At 39.3% G+C, this 19368-nt stretch overlaps 1 protein-coding gene across 4 annotated transcripts in view; it reads right to left on the bottom strand.

Moving 5' to 3' along the window:
* pitpnc1b (phosphatidylinositol transfer protein cytoplasmic 1b) overlaps nt 1–18883 on the bottom strand; it is a 50843-nt gene extending 31960 nt beyond the window's left edge. Inside the window, exons 1-5 of one of the 4 annotated variants that reach the window (XM_057834839.1) lie at nt 18492–18883; nt 7863–8006; nt 1291–1379; nt 1052–1059; nt 877–948 (exon numbers count right to left, since the gene is read on the bottom strand). In XM_057834839.1, the coding sequence (XP_057690822.1) occupies nt 877–948; nt 1052–1059; nt 1291–1379; nt 7863–8006; nt 18492–18496 (318 nt within the window). In that variant the 5' untranslated portion in view covers nt 18497–18883. Of the gene's footprint in view, nt 1–876; nt 949–1051; nt 1060–1290; nt 1380–7862; nt 8012–13872; nt 14062–18491 lie in introns of those variants that run through there. The other 3 variants (XM_057834836.1, XM_057834835.1, XM_057834840.1) reach the window with 3 other exon arrangements.
* Between the last annotated feature and the right edge of the window lie 485 nt (nt 18884–19368).

Here is a 19368-nt window from a genome sequence, read left to right as displayed (position 1 = left end):
TGTTGTTGTGTGTTTTCCAGAGGCGATCGGACAATTAATGCCAGTTGTGTGGTTGGTTGAACGATGTGCTAATGCTAGCGAACGCATGCTAACCGTTTGTGTCATTGCTGTAACAGCTCCTAATTATCATTAATTTACGTTGATGCGAACTTGTTTGGTAAAATCAAGGACGAAATCGATTCCGCAAATTATACGGACGTCAAGCATCGTCATTTGGGAGTTTAACTCGCTGTATAGCCAGGACCGAGCTGTAGCGTCCTGGTGAGGACAGTATATTCGCATTTCGTTGTTCACACACTGTACACTTATTGAGCATGTTGTTCTTTATTGTATTTTTTATATTAAATTGCCTTTCAAGATGACAGACCTGTTCAATGTGTTGGATTTTATCAAGTAAATGTCCCATAAAATGTGACTTATACCCCAGTGCGACTTGTATATGTTTTTTTTTTTCTCTTCGTTGGGCATTTTATGGCTGGTGCGACTTATACTCGGGTGCGACTTGTAGTCTGAAAAATACGGTAGATTAATTTACAATTTAAGGGCTTTAATACCGTACACAATTTTTCTGTTACTTGTCAAAAAGTATTTATTTCAAAATGTTGTTTTTATTTATCTAATTTGGACCCTTTTGGGGTTCCATAATGGTAAAGTTGAGTTCGACACTCCTGAAGTTATTCAAGTAAATTTGTTCATGCAATTGTTATTGTAAATTCACTGCAATATGATACGATTACCTATTTGCCATCTGCTTTTCATATGGTGTGGAAAAACCAGTTCTCGCACAATACTCTGTTGACTTATTCTACGTAAAAAGTCCTAATACCCCAATTTATATGCCAGGTTTTTAAATAATTCCACCTTAACCATACTCACATTGTCATTACAGCCATTGTTGTTTTCGAATCGTGTCTCAATACGTACGCTGAACTTGGGGAGGAATGATACCTGAAAAGTGAAAAGAAGTCAAAATTTAGGAAAAAAAGTGAAAGAGGATAAGTGCAGTTTCATTCGATGTCAAGTACAGCACATTATTCAGACAGAGACTTACTGAGAATTCTGTTAGACAGCAGATGTTCAATATGGAAAAAAAAAAGAGTGAAAATGTGTTAACATCTTACACATGCATCAGCGTGCAGTTGTTGTTGTGCATTCATGTAAACACTTAACAGTTACTAGAGAAATAGATGATGCATGCTCGGTGTTACTCACAAAAACATCTGTTAAAGCAAACATGAATTCATGTGAAAGTAGTGTTCAACGGTGAGGGTAAAGAAAACAAACAAGAACCTGTGATGGTGTATGGGTAGAAATTCCAGGCCTTCTCCGTCACGTAGAAGAACCGCGGGGCAAATGACTTTGCCCAGCCTGGCAACTTACTGAAACAAAACCAGAAAGAATGAGGACAGGGAGTGGAGAGACAGCACGCAGATTGGGAGAAATCCAAAACAAATTACTTTCATAGGCAGATTACCTGTAGGCAATTTAGCAGCATTATTGTTTTGTGTGACTCATGTGGCAGAAAGAAGTCCAAACATTTTTTGGGTGTGATTATGTGGGTGTCATGTTTCTACTTTCGTGGGCACTAAATAGCATTCTTGGAAACGTAAAGACAACATAAGGTTCCTCTCAGGTCATACTTAAACAAGGTTGGCTAGGGTTAACTTAATTTATTAATTTATTATGCTGACATGGGCAGTGATAGACATCCAATCCATTTGAACTGTGTGGCAGCGACCATTCACGGTCAATGGCAGTTACCGTATTTTTCGGACTATAAGTCGCAGTTTTTTTTCATAGTTTGGCTGGGGGTGTGACTTATAATCAGGAGCGACTTATGTGTGAAATTATTAACACATTATGATATCATTTTACATGTTACTTTGGTGTTTTGGAGTGACACTGATAGTTTGGTAAACTTGTTAGCATGTCCTTTACGCTATAGTTATCTGAATCATTCTTAATAGCTATGGCCACGTTCGCGTTCTGCCTTTGGCAATGTGTGTTCAATTGTATCATTGACTTTTTTATATTGAAATGCATATTTTTAGTTTGTTGCGCTTTCACGCCCACGTTGGGGCGCACTCGCACTTGCTTACGCGAAGAAGAGCGCTCACACGCCAGAAGAAGACGGACAGTTACGCAGCATTTCTGTCTGAGCGAGTGGGCGAGCGAGAGAGAGAGAGACATGGTTGCGAACCTACGTTCATTGTTTATGCTTGTAAAATATCTCTCCAGAGGCAACGCCTGTGTGGATCATCTTTTCTGTTGTTGTTGTTTGTTTTCCACCCGCGATCAGAAACTTAGAGCCAGTTGTGTGGTTGTTTGAACGATGTGCTAATGCTACCGAATGCATGCTAACCATTTTTGTCATTGCTGTAATAACACCTAATTATCATTTATTTACGTTGATGAGAACCTGTTTGGTATCGTGGACGAAATTGATTCAGCAAATTATATGGACGTCCAGCATCGTCATTTGGGAGTTTAGCTCGCTGTATAGCCAGGACCGAGCCGTAGCGTCCTGGTGAGGACAGTATGTTCGCATTTCGTTGTTCATGCACTGTACACTGTACACTTATTCAGCATGTTGTTCTCTATTGTATTTTTATATTAAATTGCCTTTCAAGATGATATATCTGTTCTATGTGTTGGATTTTATCAAATAAATTTCCCCCCAAAATGCAAGTTATACTCCGGTGCGACTTATATATGTTTTTTTTCTCTTCTTTGGGCATTTTATGGCTGGTGCGACTTATACTCAGGTGCGACTTGCAGTCCGAAAAATACGGTAAGTGGCAGTTTGTATGAAAGAATCTTTTGAACCACTCAGAATGAAACACACCACTAGAAGATGGAAACATGACTAAAGGTAACAGAAATTACCAAAACATTTATATCTTAAGTATTTTTGTCCCGTCATGGTGGGGGTGTGTCGTGTCAGTTCATGTTTGATTTTGTAGGCTTCACCCTCGTCATGTCTGCATCCTTGCCCTTCCTCATGTCACCTAATCGCCTATTGTTTCCACCTGTTCACTATTACTTCTTGTGTATAAATAGTCTGCATCTCCCTTATCTTGTGCCAAAGGGTTTTCTCGCTCATGTCGGTCTCATTTCTTAGGGGCCGTTTACATGGTGACGCTCCGAGAATACGACAAATTTCATGTTTGCATTTATATGGTTCCGTCTCCATTCGAACGATGTCGCAATTGCGCATGAAAACAGTGCAGTATTCATTCCAGGCCCTAGGGGGCAGTGCAGATTTACAAGGCGACAGCCAGTTATGCACTTCTTTGACACCATCAACCTCCTCAGCCCGGAAGACAACATACCCGCCCACTCCAAGCAATGGCATTTTTCTTTTACTCCATAAGGCACAGAAATGCAAACATTAAACATTTTTAAATAAAAAATATTTTTAAAACAGTAAATTAAAGCTGACATTTCACCATGTTTGCTGTCTTTAATGTTTAGTAGCAGCGCTGCGCACGCGCAAAGTGACTTGTGCGAGTGCTGACGTCAATCCTCAGTTCAAGCTCAGTTGTTGTTGAAGCTTTTGAAAGCTTAGGTTTAAAGAAATTCTAAATATCCATCTTGCCTCCTAAGCTGTAGTTTTGGCTAAGCAAAGCAAACGATCGTCTCTAAGGTGCTATAGTCACATGATCTGTTCGAAAAATAATTTGGACCCGTTATGAAATACTTTGAATGATTCTTGTTCATTTTGTTCATTTTTGTTGTTTGTTTTATTGCTTTACAAGTTTTATAGACAACATTTTAATGGCTATATTAATATCTATATTTAATGCTCTTCATTTTAAAGGGGAAGCTCAGAATTTTTGACATTTGGCTTAATCTTTGAGTTAGCCGGGGTTTAATTAGTCGTTACAGTTGATTTGAACAAATTCTGTGCAGTTTGTCAGTTATTTGTCAGTTTCAGGGCTCTGGAGTGGCTAAGCTAGCGGGAGTCAATGGTGGTTGAAATCAACTCCTTCAACTACTTAAACCCCCACTAACTCGAAAATTTAGCCTTATGTTAAAAATTCAATTACATGCGATGACATTTTTCTGTTGTCATTCTTATATTGAGGCTGCAAAGGGAGAAAAATTGGTAAAAAGTAACTGATAAATTACTTTTAAAGTAACTTAATTACTTTGATAATAATCAGTAAAGTAACTAGCTTACTTTTTTTTAGGCGGAATCAATAATCAGTAATTGATTTACTTTTTCAAGTAATATGTGACAACACTGATGATGGTATAGCAATTAAAGCTCTAAAATGTGTTGTACCAGCGTTTTAGCAAACTCAAAATCACCCCAATACTGAGTACACCTTCGGAACCTGAATGTATGCATAGGCTACCGGCAATGACCTGCCCACATGGATGGTTTTAGTTTGGTCGATTTATTCCAGTAATTCAGCAAACAGTTCACTCTCCAATGCAGCTCATGCTACGGCGTGTAATGGTAAAAACCGTGTGTCCACCAGGTGCACTGATTAGCACTTCTGCTCTAGGCGCACCTTTATAGTAAAGTACCTAATGACATTGGTTGTGCCCCCTGGTGGCAAAACAATAACACAGTTTCAGAATAAACAAATTGATGCAGCAAATTGTTACAGTGAATATGGCTTCTACATGTGTTACTTTGAGATATCTGGGTTTAAAAAAAAAATCCATTGAACAGGATTTTTATTTTTCAAAATATATTAGCAAATTGGAACATAAGTATGATATGAAGTTAAAATAAATATATAAAATAACAAAGACATTTTAGGTGAGTGTAAACTTGCAACCACAGCTTAACATTATTATCATCATAAAAATATTAATTGAATTATTTTCCAAGCACGTTTGTCAGACTCGTATCATTTTTACAGTATACGCACATATCTCAACATAGACAGTTGTTACAGAGAAAAAATACACGTTTTACAAACGCTAAACACGGTGGAGTTCACTCTCGTAGCTGGTGGGAAACGTTCATGATAGTGTTTAATAACCTTTAATTTTGTATAAATGTGAAATCATACTGGAGGTATTGCCTCTTCAGCAGCCACCCTGCGCAAACATGTTTAACATGCTGGTTGGCCCACCTCCTCTCAGCCGTATGTAAATCTGTAGCCAAAGTATTCCCATACCAGTGATTTTGTTTACTTCGATGGGGAAAAAAATTCAGGGGTTTTACCTCCTCCAGCCATCGTGTAGCACAGCTGACTCACTGACACTGAGCAACAACCATTGGGGGAGGGTTGAGGCTTGCAGCTGCAAGTGAGAGATTTCTCCCTGCATTTCTGGTACATAAAAAATAGCTAATACCTTAGGGACGGTATGACGGAAAATTTTTGCGGTTTAGAAACCAGGACGTTTTCATACCACGGTATACCTTGAAACCGGTTATCGGCACATGCCTATAAAGGGAATTATGACGTCTCGAGGAACGGTGGCCAATCGGGGATATTCACATTCAATTGAGTAAAATGAGAACAGCTTTCATAAAATGTCTTTCCCCTTGTCATGGGACGATTTCATATTTTTTATGGCTTTTTCTGTAATGTTCTCTAATGTTTTTTTCTCTTATATCATACATTAGAAAAATGAAATTCTGTGTTTTTTTCCAATTTAACAAATAACTTTTTTTGCTTGGATATACTTGATTACAGTGTTGTCTTTCCCTTTAACTAATGAGCTGCCATTGGTGGTGCTAGACGTTTGCATTTGTGTATTTAACAGCTAATTTTTCCTCACTGATGACGAATGTATGTTTTATGGTTCTGCATCGGGCTGACGGTGTAGCTACGGCGTCGACACTACGCTCTTGATGAGCATTTGAAGCTCTGCGTAGAAGTGACGCATTGTGCTGTAGCGCACCGCACTGTCACTAAGGGGTGTATGCTGCAGAAATCTCGTTTCGGTACATACTTCGAATTTGAGGTCACGGTTCGGTTCATTTTCGGTACAGTAAGAAAACAAAATGCAAAATATAAATGTGCTAGTTGTTTATTACACACCTTTGTGCTTTCAACAATAGGAACATTAGCCTATACAAAGCTAGAATTCTGCTCAAAATGAAGCGGGTATTTAAAGATAATCCAAAAACAATTTGCCTTTCAGACCCTGCGTATTGGTCAGCTTTCTTTCTGAAAGAAAGTTCTGTACTAAAGAGAAAAGCAATCCCAATGACAAAGATTTTAACATGTATTTTACAAATGAAATGCCTCAATGAATCTTTTTTTTTTCTTATGAATGGTTTTCAAAAGCTTTATTGGTGGATTTTCTCAAGTTAAAGCGCCACACAGAAATTAATAAATTTGATTGTGCAAGCAGGATCTCTGTATTATTCTTATTATTTAATTACAGGTGTTTTAGCTCATTTCAATTTATTTTGTTTAAATGGGCTATTATTTATTTTATTATGTATTTATATTTTACAAATGTAATGTAGTATGCATTTATATTGTATATTTTATGTTGTATAACTGTAGTTCCGATGTGAATGTTAGTTCCTACTTGTTTTGTTGTGGTAGGATGGTTTTGTATTGAACATGGGGCCGTGTTGGTTATTATTATAGCAGAGAAGACAGCAGTAAATCAACAAAGACAAGTCAACTGTGCCCCGATCTACCATTCCGACCGGATCCACCGTATTTTTACACGAGTGACTTCCGGTCCGCCCGATCCTAGCTACCGGTAGTAGTATTGACGCAGGAGGGTCGCGTCTCGCTTCAAATAATAAACTCTGCCGTTCTTTTCGCGTGTGTCGTGTTGAGCCGCTTCTGGGACGTGTCTAACACCCGGCCGCACTGCGACTGGTGTGCATTGGTTGATTAACTTTAACGCCTGCGTTTCACTGCGTTCTCGCGGCGGCCACGTTATTGCACCATTGACGTTTCTGGGTTATACTGTCGTATAATGGTCCTCATTATAGAAGAGAAGACGGAGTAAATATAATCTACACAAAGAAACTGTAACCCGATCGACTCACAGCCTTGAAAAGTAAGGGTTACATTACGTCAGAAACTCGTTCGGTACGCCTCCGTTCCGAACCGAGCACCATGTACCGAAACGGTTCAATACAAATACATGTACAGTTACACCCTTAGTTCATAAACTGCGTTTTTACCTACTAGGGGAGAAATTTTTGTGGGTGAATTCACAATGCGGAGAGTACATTTGGGCATGTTTATACTTTGGGACAGGGTGGTAAAATTTCAGCATATGTGTGCAACTTCTGGCATATCTCTAATGAGGACCGAAAGTCCCATAAGCACAGAAAGATTAGGAAAATCCTTCTCAGTGTGAAAATTTCTCAACTTCTTTTAGAGTTTATTTTAGGATTAGTTGGCAGCTTTAAAGGGGTGATTAGAATAAGAGTTGAGGTTGCTTGAGGTTAATGAGTTAGGTGAGATTAGGGGTGTGAAATTAATTTAACAGTTTAAAGAGAATAATGGAGTATCACTATTATATTTCTTAATGGTAGCATTGTCATTGTTGTCAATTATTAGAACTTATTTAGCTTCTGATTCACCTTCAAGTCTTTCCCCAAAACTCCACAGGTACAAACACGTTGGGAGACAAAATATAAAAATAGTTAGTGCTTATTATAGACAAAGGGACAACATGTTCTTTTACTAATATGAGCCTCAACATGTTGCTGGCATTTGGACTTTGCATGCAGACCAGTCAAACGTCACACTGCGAGGTGTTGAAATTGCTTTACTGCACGCACTCAGTGATACGTGGATCACAACGTGCAAAGTTAGTCATCAAATTAAACATAATTCGATGCCAATGTCAATCACCAGTAAAATAGAAACCAGAAGGGCTGGTGATGGTGCGTCAGAGTTATACACTGATACCCGTACCTGCTGAGGTAGATTCGTTTCTCTGTCAACTGTCCTGGGCCGTGCTGAGGATGAATGTCAGGTTCATTCCTCACCACCTCCACTCCTTCTCCACTTCCGCTCTGATCGAAGCTGTGCTTGCTGATCATGTATAGCTGCCCTATTCTGTACTAGAGACAGAGGAAGATTCATGATTTTCAGGGTAAAATGGATCAAATTTAAAGGACAAAAAAAAAGTTGGAAAGAAATATGACAGGGTAAAAATAAATAGTCGAACACAGGCCACTACACAGTGAAAAATAAAACAAGTCAAGCCAACGTAAGACTAAGTACTATACATATGTAGTATATATACTTTGTTATGTACCCTTTGTTGGCAATAACGAAGGCCAAACGTTTTCTGTAACTCTTCACAAGCGTTTCACACTCTGTTGCTGGTATTGTGGCCCATTCCTCCATGCAGATCTCATCTCAAGCAGTGATGTTTTGGGCTGTTGTTGGGCAACACGGACTTTCAACTTCCTCCACAGATTTTCTATGGGGTTGAGATCTGGAGACTGGCTAGGCCACTCCAGGACCATGAAATGCTTCTTACGAAGCCACTCCTTTGTTGCCCTGGCTGTGTGCTTGGGATCATTGTCATGCTGAAAGGCCCAGCCACGTCTCATCTTCAATGCCCTTGCTGATGGAAGGAGATTTTCACTCAAAATCTCTCAAAACATGGCCCCATTCATTCTTTCCTTTACACAGATCAGTTGTCCTGGTCCCTTTGCAGAAAGCAGTCCCAAATCATGATGTTTCCACCCCCATGCTTCACAGTGAGTATGGTGTTCTTCGGATGCAATTCAGTATTCTTTGTCCTCCAAACAAAAGAACCTGTGTTTCTACTAAAAGTTCTATTTTGGTTTCATCTGACCATAACACATTCTCCCAGTCCTCTTCTGGATCATCCAAATGCTGTCTAGCTAACCGCAGACAGGCCTGGACGTGTACTTTCTTCAGCAGGGGGACACGTCTGGCAGTGCAGGATTTGAGTCCCTGGCAGCGCATTGTGTTACTGATAGTAGCCTTTGTTACTGTGGTCCAAGCTCTCTGTAGGTCATTCACTAGGTCCCCCCGTGTGGTTCTGGGATTTTTGCTCACCGTTCTTGTTATCATTTTGACGCCACGGGGTGAGATCTTGCATGGAGCCCCAGATCGAGGAAGATTACCAGTGGTCTTGTATGTCTTTCATTTTCTAATAATTGCTCCCACAGTTGATTTCTTTAAACCAAGTGTTTTACCTATTGCAGATTCAGTCTTCCCAGCCTGGTGCAGGTCTACAATTTTGTCTCTGGTGTCCTTCGATAGCTCTTTGGTCTTGGCCATAGTGGAGTTTGGAGTGTGACTGACTGAGTTTGTGGACAAGTGTCCTTTATACCGATAATGAGTTAAAACAGGTTCCATTAATACAGGTAATGAGTGGGGCCTCGTTAGACCTCGTTAGAAGAAGTTAGACCTCTTTGACAGCCAGAAATCTTGCTTGTTTGTAGGTGACCAAATACTTATTTTCCACTCTAATTTGGAGATAAATTCTTTAAAAATCAAACTATGTGATTTTCTTTCTTTTTTTTTTTTCCTCCACATTCTGTCTCTCATGGTTGAGGTTTACCCATGTTGACAATTACAGGCCTCTCTAATATTTTCAAGTAGGAGAACTTGCACAATTGGTGGTTGATTAAATACTTATTTGCCCCACTGTACGGGTCACAAATCCACTGCTTCGCAGTTCGTGGGTCTTTAGTGATTGTGAAGTAGCATAGATTTTGTTTCCATCGAGGTTGTAGGCTCATCTTCTGGCTCGAGAAGTTCCCTTTTCCCCGTAAAATTTCTGTCCAAAGACGTCTGTTTTTCAATCATTCTAGTGTGGGGGCTAATTATTTACGGGAACAAATGTGATGGGCGACGACCTAGGTCATACGTTATTATTGAGGCCAAGCGCACAAAGATATACAAAACAAGATGCACTGCTAACAGTCCAATCCTTTCATTTCTATGACGACCTCCCATTCTGTAGTTGTATATCTAGAGAAGACAGAGAAAGAAAGTCAATCGGCCAGAACGCAGTCTTTAATAAATTATTTATTATTTCTGCGCAGCCCGGTACCAAATGCACCACGGACCGGTACCGGTCCGCAGCCCGGTTGTTAGGGACCCTTGTTTTAAACCATCAAATTTCAGTTTCCCTGCCACATCACTCTACATCACAATCACAACCCAATAAAAGTGCATTTACTATTTGATTCCCAAAGCGTTTGTAGTTTGTGCATAAAAATATCTCGCTAAATTTAGACCAAGTTATCTCGCTTGTTTGTTTGCCAAACTTTGAGCGTGTACACAAATATTTTAATTTTTCTGGTTGGCTGCTTTGTTCATTAGCTGCATGTTTGTCCAGTGATGGCAAATAAAAGTACGTTTGATGGTATTGTAAAACAGAACCGGAGGTGTTGTCTTGATGCTAATAATGATACATACTGTATGTGTTGGAGATCATAGAGGTGTGTACAGTGTCTGTGTGTGTAGTTTAGCCTTTTTTGATGGCCTGACATAATCAGTTATCCTCTCAACCTTTCATGAAGTTCAGGGTTGACACGTTCATATTTTTCCCCCTGATGCTGCTATCCATCCATTTTTCCTCCGCTAAACATTATTTCTCATTAATAGGTCTTGTCTACTTTGATTAAATCGAGCTTTGTTGGTAAAGGGGGCGGGGAGCATCGTAAACAAAATGTAATTAATTTCTGTCATACCAAGGCAGATGACTAAAAATTTTTTGAAAATGAGATCTGGGACATTATCCTTCATGGGTGACATTTCAGCGATACTTCTTGTCTTTTCTCCAAATAAACACTCAATATTTACTTACTTTTATTAAAAATGTTTTTTTTTTTTGACAGAATGATCATTGTAGGTAAAGAATTTCCCACCTAAGATTTGGATATTTGTTTTCTTTTAGAAAATCTCAGTATGATGTGAAACAGGCTCGTCTGCCTTTATATTTTATGAACGCAAGCGCCAGAGAGAACTCGGCATTCATTTCCTTCCTGCAGCTTCAGAGAATAAAGGTTAGGATTGCTTTGCAAGCAGTGAGCCTGTTGTAAATTCCTGTATAAACATTATGCAGCACAGGGACAGACAAAAAAAAGGGAATTTTGGATCAAAGTGAGAATCATATTTAAAATAAATATTCAACAAAGCTTGTGGATAACTTTTTTCTTTCGAATCATGAAAAAATGATTTGTATATTATTATTTAAGACCTGGTCTTCTTAATGACAAAACACACTCAATGAAACAATTAGGTTTCAATCAAATGCAGTTCAAATACCGTATAGGCCCGAATATAAGACAGTGTTTTTTGCATTGAAATAAGACTGAAAACATGGGGGTCGTCTTATATCCGCGATCTAGACGTTTTTATACCCATTCACAACGCTAGATGGCGCCAGATATCATTGAAGCGATGTTCTGTCATGACCAGTGTTGTTTATAACGGCGTTAGAATATAACGGCGTTACTAACGGCATTATTTTCTTCAGTAGTGAGTAATTTTAATTATTTTTCTCATCTTGGCAACGCCATTAACGTTACTGCGGCAGAAAAGGTGTGCGTTACTACGTTGGCTGACTGAGCTACAAAAGTCTGAGAAAGACGGACTCACGGAGACGAGAGAGCAGCGCAGGAGTGGGGAGGAGGCAAGTGAGGGTGACGCCGTTGCAAAAGCAATGCTACTATGCTAGGTGGCTCCAATAATACCTGACTGTAGCCGATAGCCTACAAACTACGCCCACATGATGCTTCAGTAGATATCACATATATACAGAACTTGATGCAAATGACAGACATGGCTGCATTTGCAACATGTATAATAAAGAACCAGATGTGTTTTAAACAGCCGCCATCTTAAAGCAGTAGACTCCTCTCTGTTGTAGAGAACCTTCCTAGCAAACCTAATTAACTTTTTATCTAAAATGCTCCTAAATCAACAAAATCTTGACTTGGAAACTCAGAAACATAAAAAAAAGCAGTCTTGCATGCCTCCCAGAGATCATCAACATTCTCGGGTTTCGTCTTCCATGGTTCCTCTTTCATCCTATCCCAGACATGCTCAATGATTTTCATGTCTGGTGACTGGGCTGGCCAGTCCTGGAGGATCTTGATCTTCTTTGCCTTGAAGAACTTTGAGGTAGAGATTGAAGTATGCGATGGAGCACCATCCTGCTGGAGAATCTGTGCCTTTTTATGGTTAGGAATGTCAGAGGCAGCTAAGATTTGTTGATATTTCAGACTATTTACGTTGCCTTCCACCTTGCAGATCTCTCGCACACCCCCATACTGGATGTAACCCCAGACCATGATTTTGCCACCACCAAACTTCGCTGTTTATTGAGTAAATCTCAGATCCATGCGGGCTCCAGTAGGTCTCCTGCAACATTTGCAGCGACTGTGGTGTAATTCAATGGAAGATTCATCTGAAAAATCCACCTTTTGCCACAAAACAGTGAAGTTTGGTGTTGGTGAAATCATGGTTTCAGGTTACATCCAGTATGGGGGTGTGCGAGAGATCTGCAGGGTAAAAGGCAACATAAATAGTCTGAAATATCAACAAATCTTAGCACCTCTTACATTGCTAACCATAAAAATGGACAAATTCTGCAGCAGGATGGTGCTCCATTGCATACTTCAATCTCTACCCCAAAGTTCCTCAAGGCAAAGAAGATCAAGATCCTCCAGGACTAGCCGCCCAGTCACCAGACATGAACATCATCTAGCATGTCTGGGGTTGGAGGAAAAAGGAAGCATGGAAGACGAAACCTAAGAATGTTGATGAACTCTGGGAGGCATGCAAGACTGCATTCTTTGATGTTCCTGATGACTTGTATGAATCCTTGCCGAACCGCATGGATGCAGTCCTTCAAGCCCATGGAAGGCATACAAAATATTAAATTTGGATCTCACAGTACCACGACTTAATTCGCTTATGTTATGTAACATATTTTTGTATTCGAAGTACTTTAGTATTAGAAGTATTTTTTGTTCAATTTTCACACTACTTTCTGTAGGCGACAAAACTTTTGCCTTGCCAAAATTGGACCTTTATGTCTTCATTAAATGATAAATCTTTTTTCAGTGAAACAAAAATTTGTACGTTCAACATCATTTGGGAGGGTCTTGGCTTTCATATGAGCCATTTCTGAAACCAGTTGAATAATTAAAAGTCAGGTTATTAGCAATTGTTTGGATAAGCGACAAGACTTGTCAGGGACTGTACACCGAAAAATACAGTCATTGTTTTTTTCCCCCAATTTTGTAAGAATTATTTAACGTGATCCATGCATAATCCGTCTTGAATGTGGTGGTGACATAACGGCGGTCCTAGTCCCATTCTCCACACTTTCCAAATGGGACTTGAACTCATGTCGTCATTTTGGCAGTGGAGCGTGCTCACTATGGAGCTACTGAAGATCGGTTGAGAAAGTGCTGTATATACTGTAATAGTATATTGTAACTAGACTGGACTGTTGGCTCTGTAGTCACCACACTCAAAATCCATGGTAACAATGGTTGATTTTGATTTGAAGTTCAGATGTAGTAGGTTACGCATTTTGTGTCTTTGTGTTTAGTAGTTTGTTTTGCTTTTGCATAGTGATTGGTACTGAGGTGTTTAGACAAGCTTTACTCTACATAGCTTACACAATGTTGATCATGTGTAAAGGTACCTTGAGGCTTTTGTTTTTCTGCAAAACGCCGTCATGTAAATCAGTGCGCAAATTAGACTCCATGACTTGCGTGTTTCCGGGCTGAGAGAGTGCACGGAATGTGAGTAGCTAGCATTGTCTGTCACAGTCAAGCTCAAGTGTTGTTCAAGTTGATAGCTCATACAGAAACATCAACAGTGCACCTTTTAAATTCCGAGGAAAGGATTTAAAGACTGGGGCTAAGTGCCCTGATGTGACAGCGTATTAAATGAGTTGCAGTCATTCTTTGATTACCTGCGAGCCAAAGAGGATTTGCCGCAGGATGAAGCATCTTTGAGTTACAGTGATACAGTAAATCCCATCTTGGACTGCCGTCATTTGTTAACAGGTAGAACAACCAGGTGGGGGGACGGTGAAGGAGCCAACCAGGACATTCCTCCGTCCATCCCTACAAAAGGATCAACTTCGAACTTGAAAGCCCTCAGATTTTTGTTTTTGCTTTGGGTATCACTAAACCGTAAACCAGTCCAACTTGTTTGTGCAAGGAGTGCTTCAGAATGTAAAGGAAGAGAAGGAAGTAACAAATGAGGCAGATAACGTGTTATGTAAACGCAATGTTACGATGCATGCTGGGCAGGTGTTTTCCGTCAGCGTTGCCAAACAAGTGTCGAAGCTTTCTGAACACATATGATTTAGTATTGAACACCAGGAGACCAGTCAAACAGATGAAAACCATGATACTCAAGTCAAACTTCTGCCAGCCACAGCTCACACCCTGGCATATGCAGACTTGATGTTTAACAATACCTACCAAACCTTGCTTTTGAAACCTTTATAGGGCACTCTATTAACTAATTGCTTTAATAATTATCGTTGTCCCGATCCGCTACTTAGTATCGGCGCCTATTACGGCTATTTTTAGATTAGCAGACAGTATCGAATTTAGTCAGAAGATCGCTTCCGATCCAGTCGTCACGTGTTTTTTCCGCATAGTTTGAGCTTTTCGGCTTCTGGAAATCAAACATTTAGGGAAACTTGTCAGCTGCGAGGGACAACTTTTTATAATCCAAAGACAGGAAAAGAGCTTCATGTAATATTTGTAAACAGAACATTTCTCAAAAAGGTATCAGCAGGAGTCACTTTAATACAACAATATGATTTGTCATTTACTAGTTGGTATAATTTTTAACGGTTTAAAATTTAATGTATCAGATTGGTAGCGGAAAAACACCTATTGAAAAAATAGAAATGGATTTAATAAAAAAAAAAAAAAAAGACCGGGATCAATAATATTGCAACATTATTAGCAGTGTTGTTCATCTTACTTTAAAAAAAGGAATTAATTACGGTTACAAATTGCTTCTCCCAAAAAGTAATTTCGTTAGTAACTCAGTTACCTGAATGTACGAGTAATTAGTTACTTGGCAAAGTAACTGGTGATAATTTTCTTTTCTTTTTTTTTCTCACAAAAAAAAAAAAAAAAACAGGTCACATAATGTGAAGTTTAAAGGGTTTTTGGGACAACTGGCCCTAGCCCAATCTTTACCCTAAATTTAACTAGACACAGGGGTACTGCGGATATTGCGATAACTAGATAGTAACCTTTGCTATGTGTGGAAGTCATTTAATGTTGTGAATCAACCGTTAAAGTTGTTAAAATTGCTCCCGTTATTGCATTAGTTTCCTTCTGTCATATTCTAACGGCGTTATTAACAACACTGATTATTAGCAATCCTTTATGCTGCCTTTTGTTGTGATACCTTATGTCATACGCAGAGTTTAACATGCCCCCCCGATGGCCGCAAAGTCTCATTGCATGTAATTTACTTTCCTATATATGATTTTAAAATTAAGAGTTTTCCAATAAAAAGTTGTCTATAAAAGTTGTAAAGCAATAAAAAAAAAAAAAAAAAAAAAAAAAGTTTTATAATGGGTCAAAATTATTTTTCGAACAGATCATGTGACTAGCACCTTAGACGGTCATTTGCTTTGGCAATGGTTAGCCAAAACCACCTGAGGACCGAGGAGGCAAGATGGATATACGTAATTTTTTCAAACCTAAGCTTTCAAAAGCGACTACAACTACTGAGCAAGAACCAAGGATTGAAAATGTGGACCATGAAACCAAAATGGTGAGCGGAGTTTCAATTTGGCCAACGAAAGACGCTAATTGTACAACAGAGCCACCACCGGTGGGCGTACCATATTCAATGGATGACAATCTTGGCGAAAATTAGAGCTGTCCATAAGCAGCCTAATTTAAAATTCCCCTCAAAAATGATGGGAAACAAAGAAAATTTTCAACTTTTTATTATCAATATTCTTGTACCGTATTTTTCGGACTCTAAGTCGCATCTGAGTATAAGTCGCACCAGCCATAAAATGCCCAACGAAGAGGAAAAAAAAACATATAAGTCGCATTTTTTGGGGAAATTTACTTGATAAAATCCAACACAAAGAACAGTTATGCTATCTTGAAAGGCAATTTAAAATAAAAATATAATAGAGAACAACATGCTGAATAGGTGTACAATATGATAATGTTACATGATGCATGAACAACGAAATGCGAACGTGGCCGGTATGTTAACGTAACATATTTATTAAGAGTTATTCAGGTAACTATAGCATAAAGACATGCTAACAAGTTTACCAAACCATCAGTGTCACTCCAAAACACCAAAATAACATGTGAAATGATATAATAATGTGTTAATAATTTCACACATAAGTCGCTCCAGAGTATAAGTCGCACCCCCGACCAAACAATAAAAAAACTGCGACTTATAGTCCGAAAAATAAGGTAAGTTAATTTTACTGCTAACACTGCGTTAAGGGTCATCAACATGTTGTGCCCCAAAAGTCAAACTCCGCCAATGCCTTATGTTACCATTTTTCAGCAAAAAGTGTATGTAAAGTAAATATGTAAAGTGTGGTAATTATTCCAATTGCGTTACATCTGTTAAATGTTACTCCCAATGAAAGACATAATCAATGTCCAAATTAAACATGTATTATCATTTCTTGAGAAGGGGACCATGCCCGTGTTTTAATACAGGTACATTTTGTGAACACACAATGTGCAAAATGTAGGTTTGATGACCAAAAATGGTACTGCAACTAGGTTAAAATATTGACTAGCGCAAAACGTCCTCCCCTTCGAATTGCCAGAATACCGCTTCACATTGGAGAACCTGCAGGTAAAGAACTTTAAGTGGCAAGCGATGAGTCCTCTGCAGAAGGGGCATCTTATTTTTAATTTCCATGTAAGATTTTTTTCAATGTGATAATGACGATTAAAAGAGCCGTGATATGCGGTCCAAATTAGTTATGTCACCATGACCGTAGTGAGGGAATTCTACTTTTCTCAATGTTTAGCACACTGGCAAAGAAATATATAATTTGGTAGTTCATTGACAGCATCCAAAAGAGTATTTTATTGCTCCATCCATTTAAATGTCAATTACAGACGAAATACATACATGCGTAAAGACTTTACCTTTGCCCGGATCAATGGATCGACATGCTAATTTACGTAGCGCCGGTCAATGGATCCACATGCTAAATAACGTAGCACAACCTCACCGAATGAATGCAAATGCTTGTTTTGCTTCTCTTGTTGTCTTAATTCCTTTGGGATTCGTCATGATGTTTTTTTTTGCTTGTGTGGTCGACGTAATTCAGAATGTTTGTGAAAGTTGGCACAGCCTAGAGACTGAGTTATGCTTCTGTGGTAGACCTACGCCGTCAAGGCAGACCCGATTTATGACCCTCCGCCGTAGCCTGACGTGCAGCTGTACAAAATTCTGACTACGCGTCGCGTCAACGCGTGTTGACGTGACGCAAATGGACTGTGATTGGTCCGCTTAGACTGTTGTTTCAGGTTCAGCGCGAAATCACCACCATTTTCAAACATTCTTACGCCACAACATTTGTTGTTCAATGTTGATGAGCTGAACATCCACATTCAAGCGTTCCATCTCCGTTGTGTAACCTGGAGAAAACCAGAGGAAGTCGACAACAGTCCACCAAAACCGTACAAACACAACACCTCACCCCTCTAGTGGCTTGGCGGTGAATTACAGAGCAACGCGTTCCCTTACCGCAGAACTATCGAATGCTCATTGACGCGGTAGTCACTACGCTGTCACCACAAAGCAGCGGCATAACTCAGGCTTTAGTTTACGGGGCATAAAAAAGCCAGGACGAATGCTGGAAACTGGTCTCGTGATTGGCTGATGATGAACACGGAAGCAAAACAGAAGCAAATTTGTGATGTGTAAATTGTCTTTTAAAATCGGAAAATATCCGCTTTACCATTGAGATTTGTTCTAGAAGTATTTCCCAAAAACATGATTCTTTAATGTCTATTGAAATATTATGGCCATTTCATGAAAAATTGAAGCGCAAATCCTAAATCGTGCACCTTTAAATGAAAGCAAGTCAAAGGGAACACCCTGGATTGGTTGCCCAACTCCAACTTTCACACAGAAGGCCAATTTAATTCTTTAATGAATGCAGACGTAACCAGTAATTTACATATTTCTGAATGTGGGTGGAAGCCAAAATAAACTTGTGTAAGCAGAGAGAAAATGAAAAAAACAATCAGGAAAGTGAGGTTTTGAACCCAGAAACTTGAATTGAAATGACATAATTCATGTGAAATATTACTCCTGACATTAGTTTCAAATGATTCAAGAAAAATTGAGCATATCTGTACACGTAATAATCCGTTTATTAAATAAAACATGTACAATTTTTGGCCCATGTCTCAACCATGTACAAAGTTTCGTGGAAAATTCTCAAGTAGTTTTTGCATAATCCGGCCAACTAACATAGTTCTTGAGAGATCTAGTTTGACAGAGGTGATAAAAGCTTGTGTCTCAGAAGGAGTGGGTAAGACAAACACTTACCTCATCCACAGTGAGTGGCATGCATATGCGGTACTCTTTCATCAACATTGTATCGTTGTAGTTTGTCCGTCTTGCATACAGATGTCCTCGGGCGCTGACCTCTTTAGACACGCTATTTGTTGCGTTTGCTTTTTTTCTGCTGATGTCAGAGTTCCATGCACTTCTTTCTGTCAATTAGTTTCACGTTTTAGTCCTTGCAGATCTTCATTGAACTGGACTTTTAAGTGTTGTTCGTGGCAGTTTCTTCCTTCTCACTCGTTTGTTTTGTTGTCACACCAACAGAGAGTCAGTTGTGGCAAACAACCAACTATACCTGTTCCACTCCTTCTCTCAGACACTGTGTTTTGTCTGTGTCATCCAGTTTCCACGTGTGGTCTTGCAGTCTCCTCCCACTCCAACCTTTGCTTTTTTTGTTCCCCTTCCGCTCACATTCCTTTGCTTGCTCCTATCGTTTTCTCTGTTCCTCCCTCCCCCACAACTGTATTTTACTAGCTGCTCACCTGTGCCTCCTCCCATTTTCTCCAAGTTCTGTTCCCCACCCTCTCCCTGTTCCTGTTTGGCTGCCTTCAAGGAAAGCTGTTCAAGTTATTTAATATCCTTGATATCCACCTTGAGGTCCGTGTACTAGTAGGCTGTTTGTGCTCACTGGCAAGGCAATGTCAACAACTAGATCACATTTTGCACTCTCGTTGAACAACTTCTTCTTACCAATGGCACAAAACAATGCACTAGTTGACATATACACACTACAAGTACGACTTGTGAAGTATCGTATTGGCCCGAATATAAGTGTTTTTTGCATTGAAATAAGCCTGAAAAAGAAGGGGTCGTCTTATATTTGTGGACTAGACATTATACCCATTCACGACACTAGATG

The sequence above is a fragment of the Corythoichthys intestinalis genome, chromosome 4 (genome assembly GCF_030265065.1).
Source record: "Corythoichthys intestinalis isolate RoL2023-P3 chromosome 4, ASM3026506v1, whole genome shotgun sequence".
Lineage (NCBI taxonomy): Eukaryota > Metazoa > Chordata > Actinopteri > Syngnathiformes > Syngnathidae > Corythoichthys > Corythoichthys intestinalis.
This window is presented reverse-complemented; position numbering and strand designations above follow the sequence as displayed.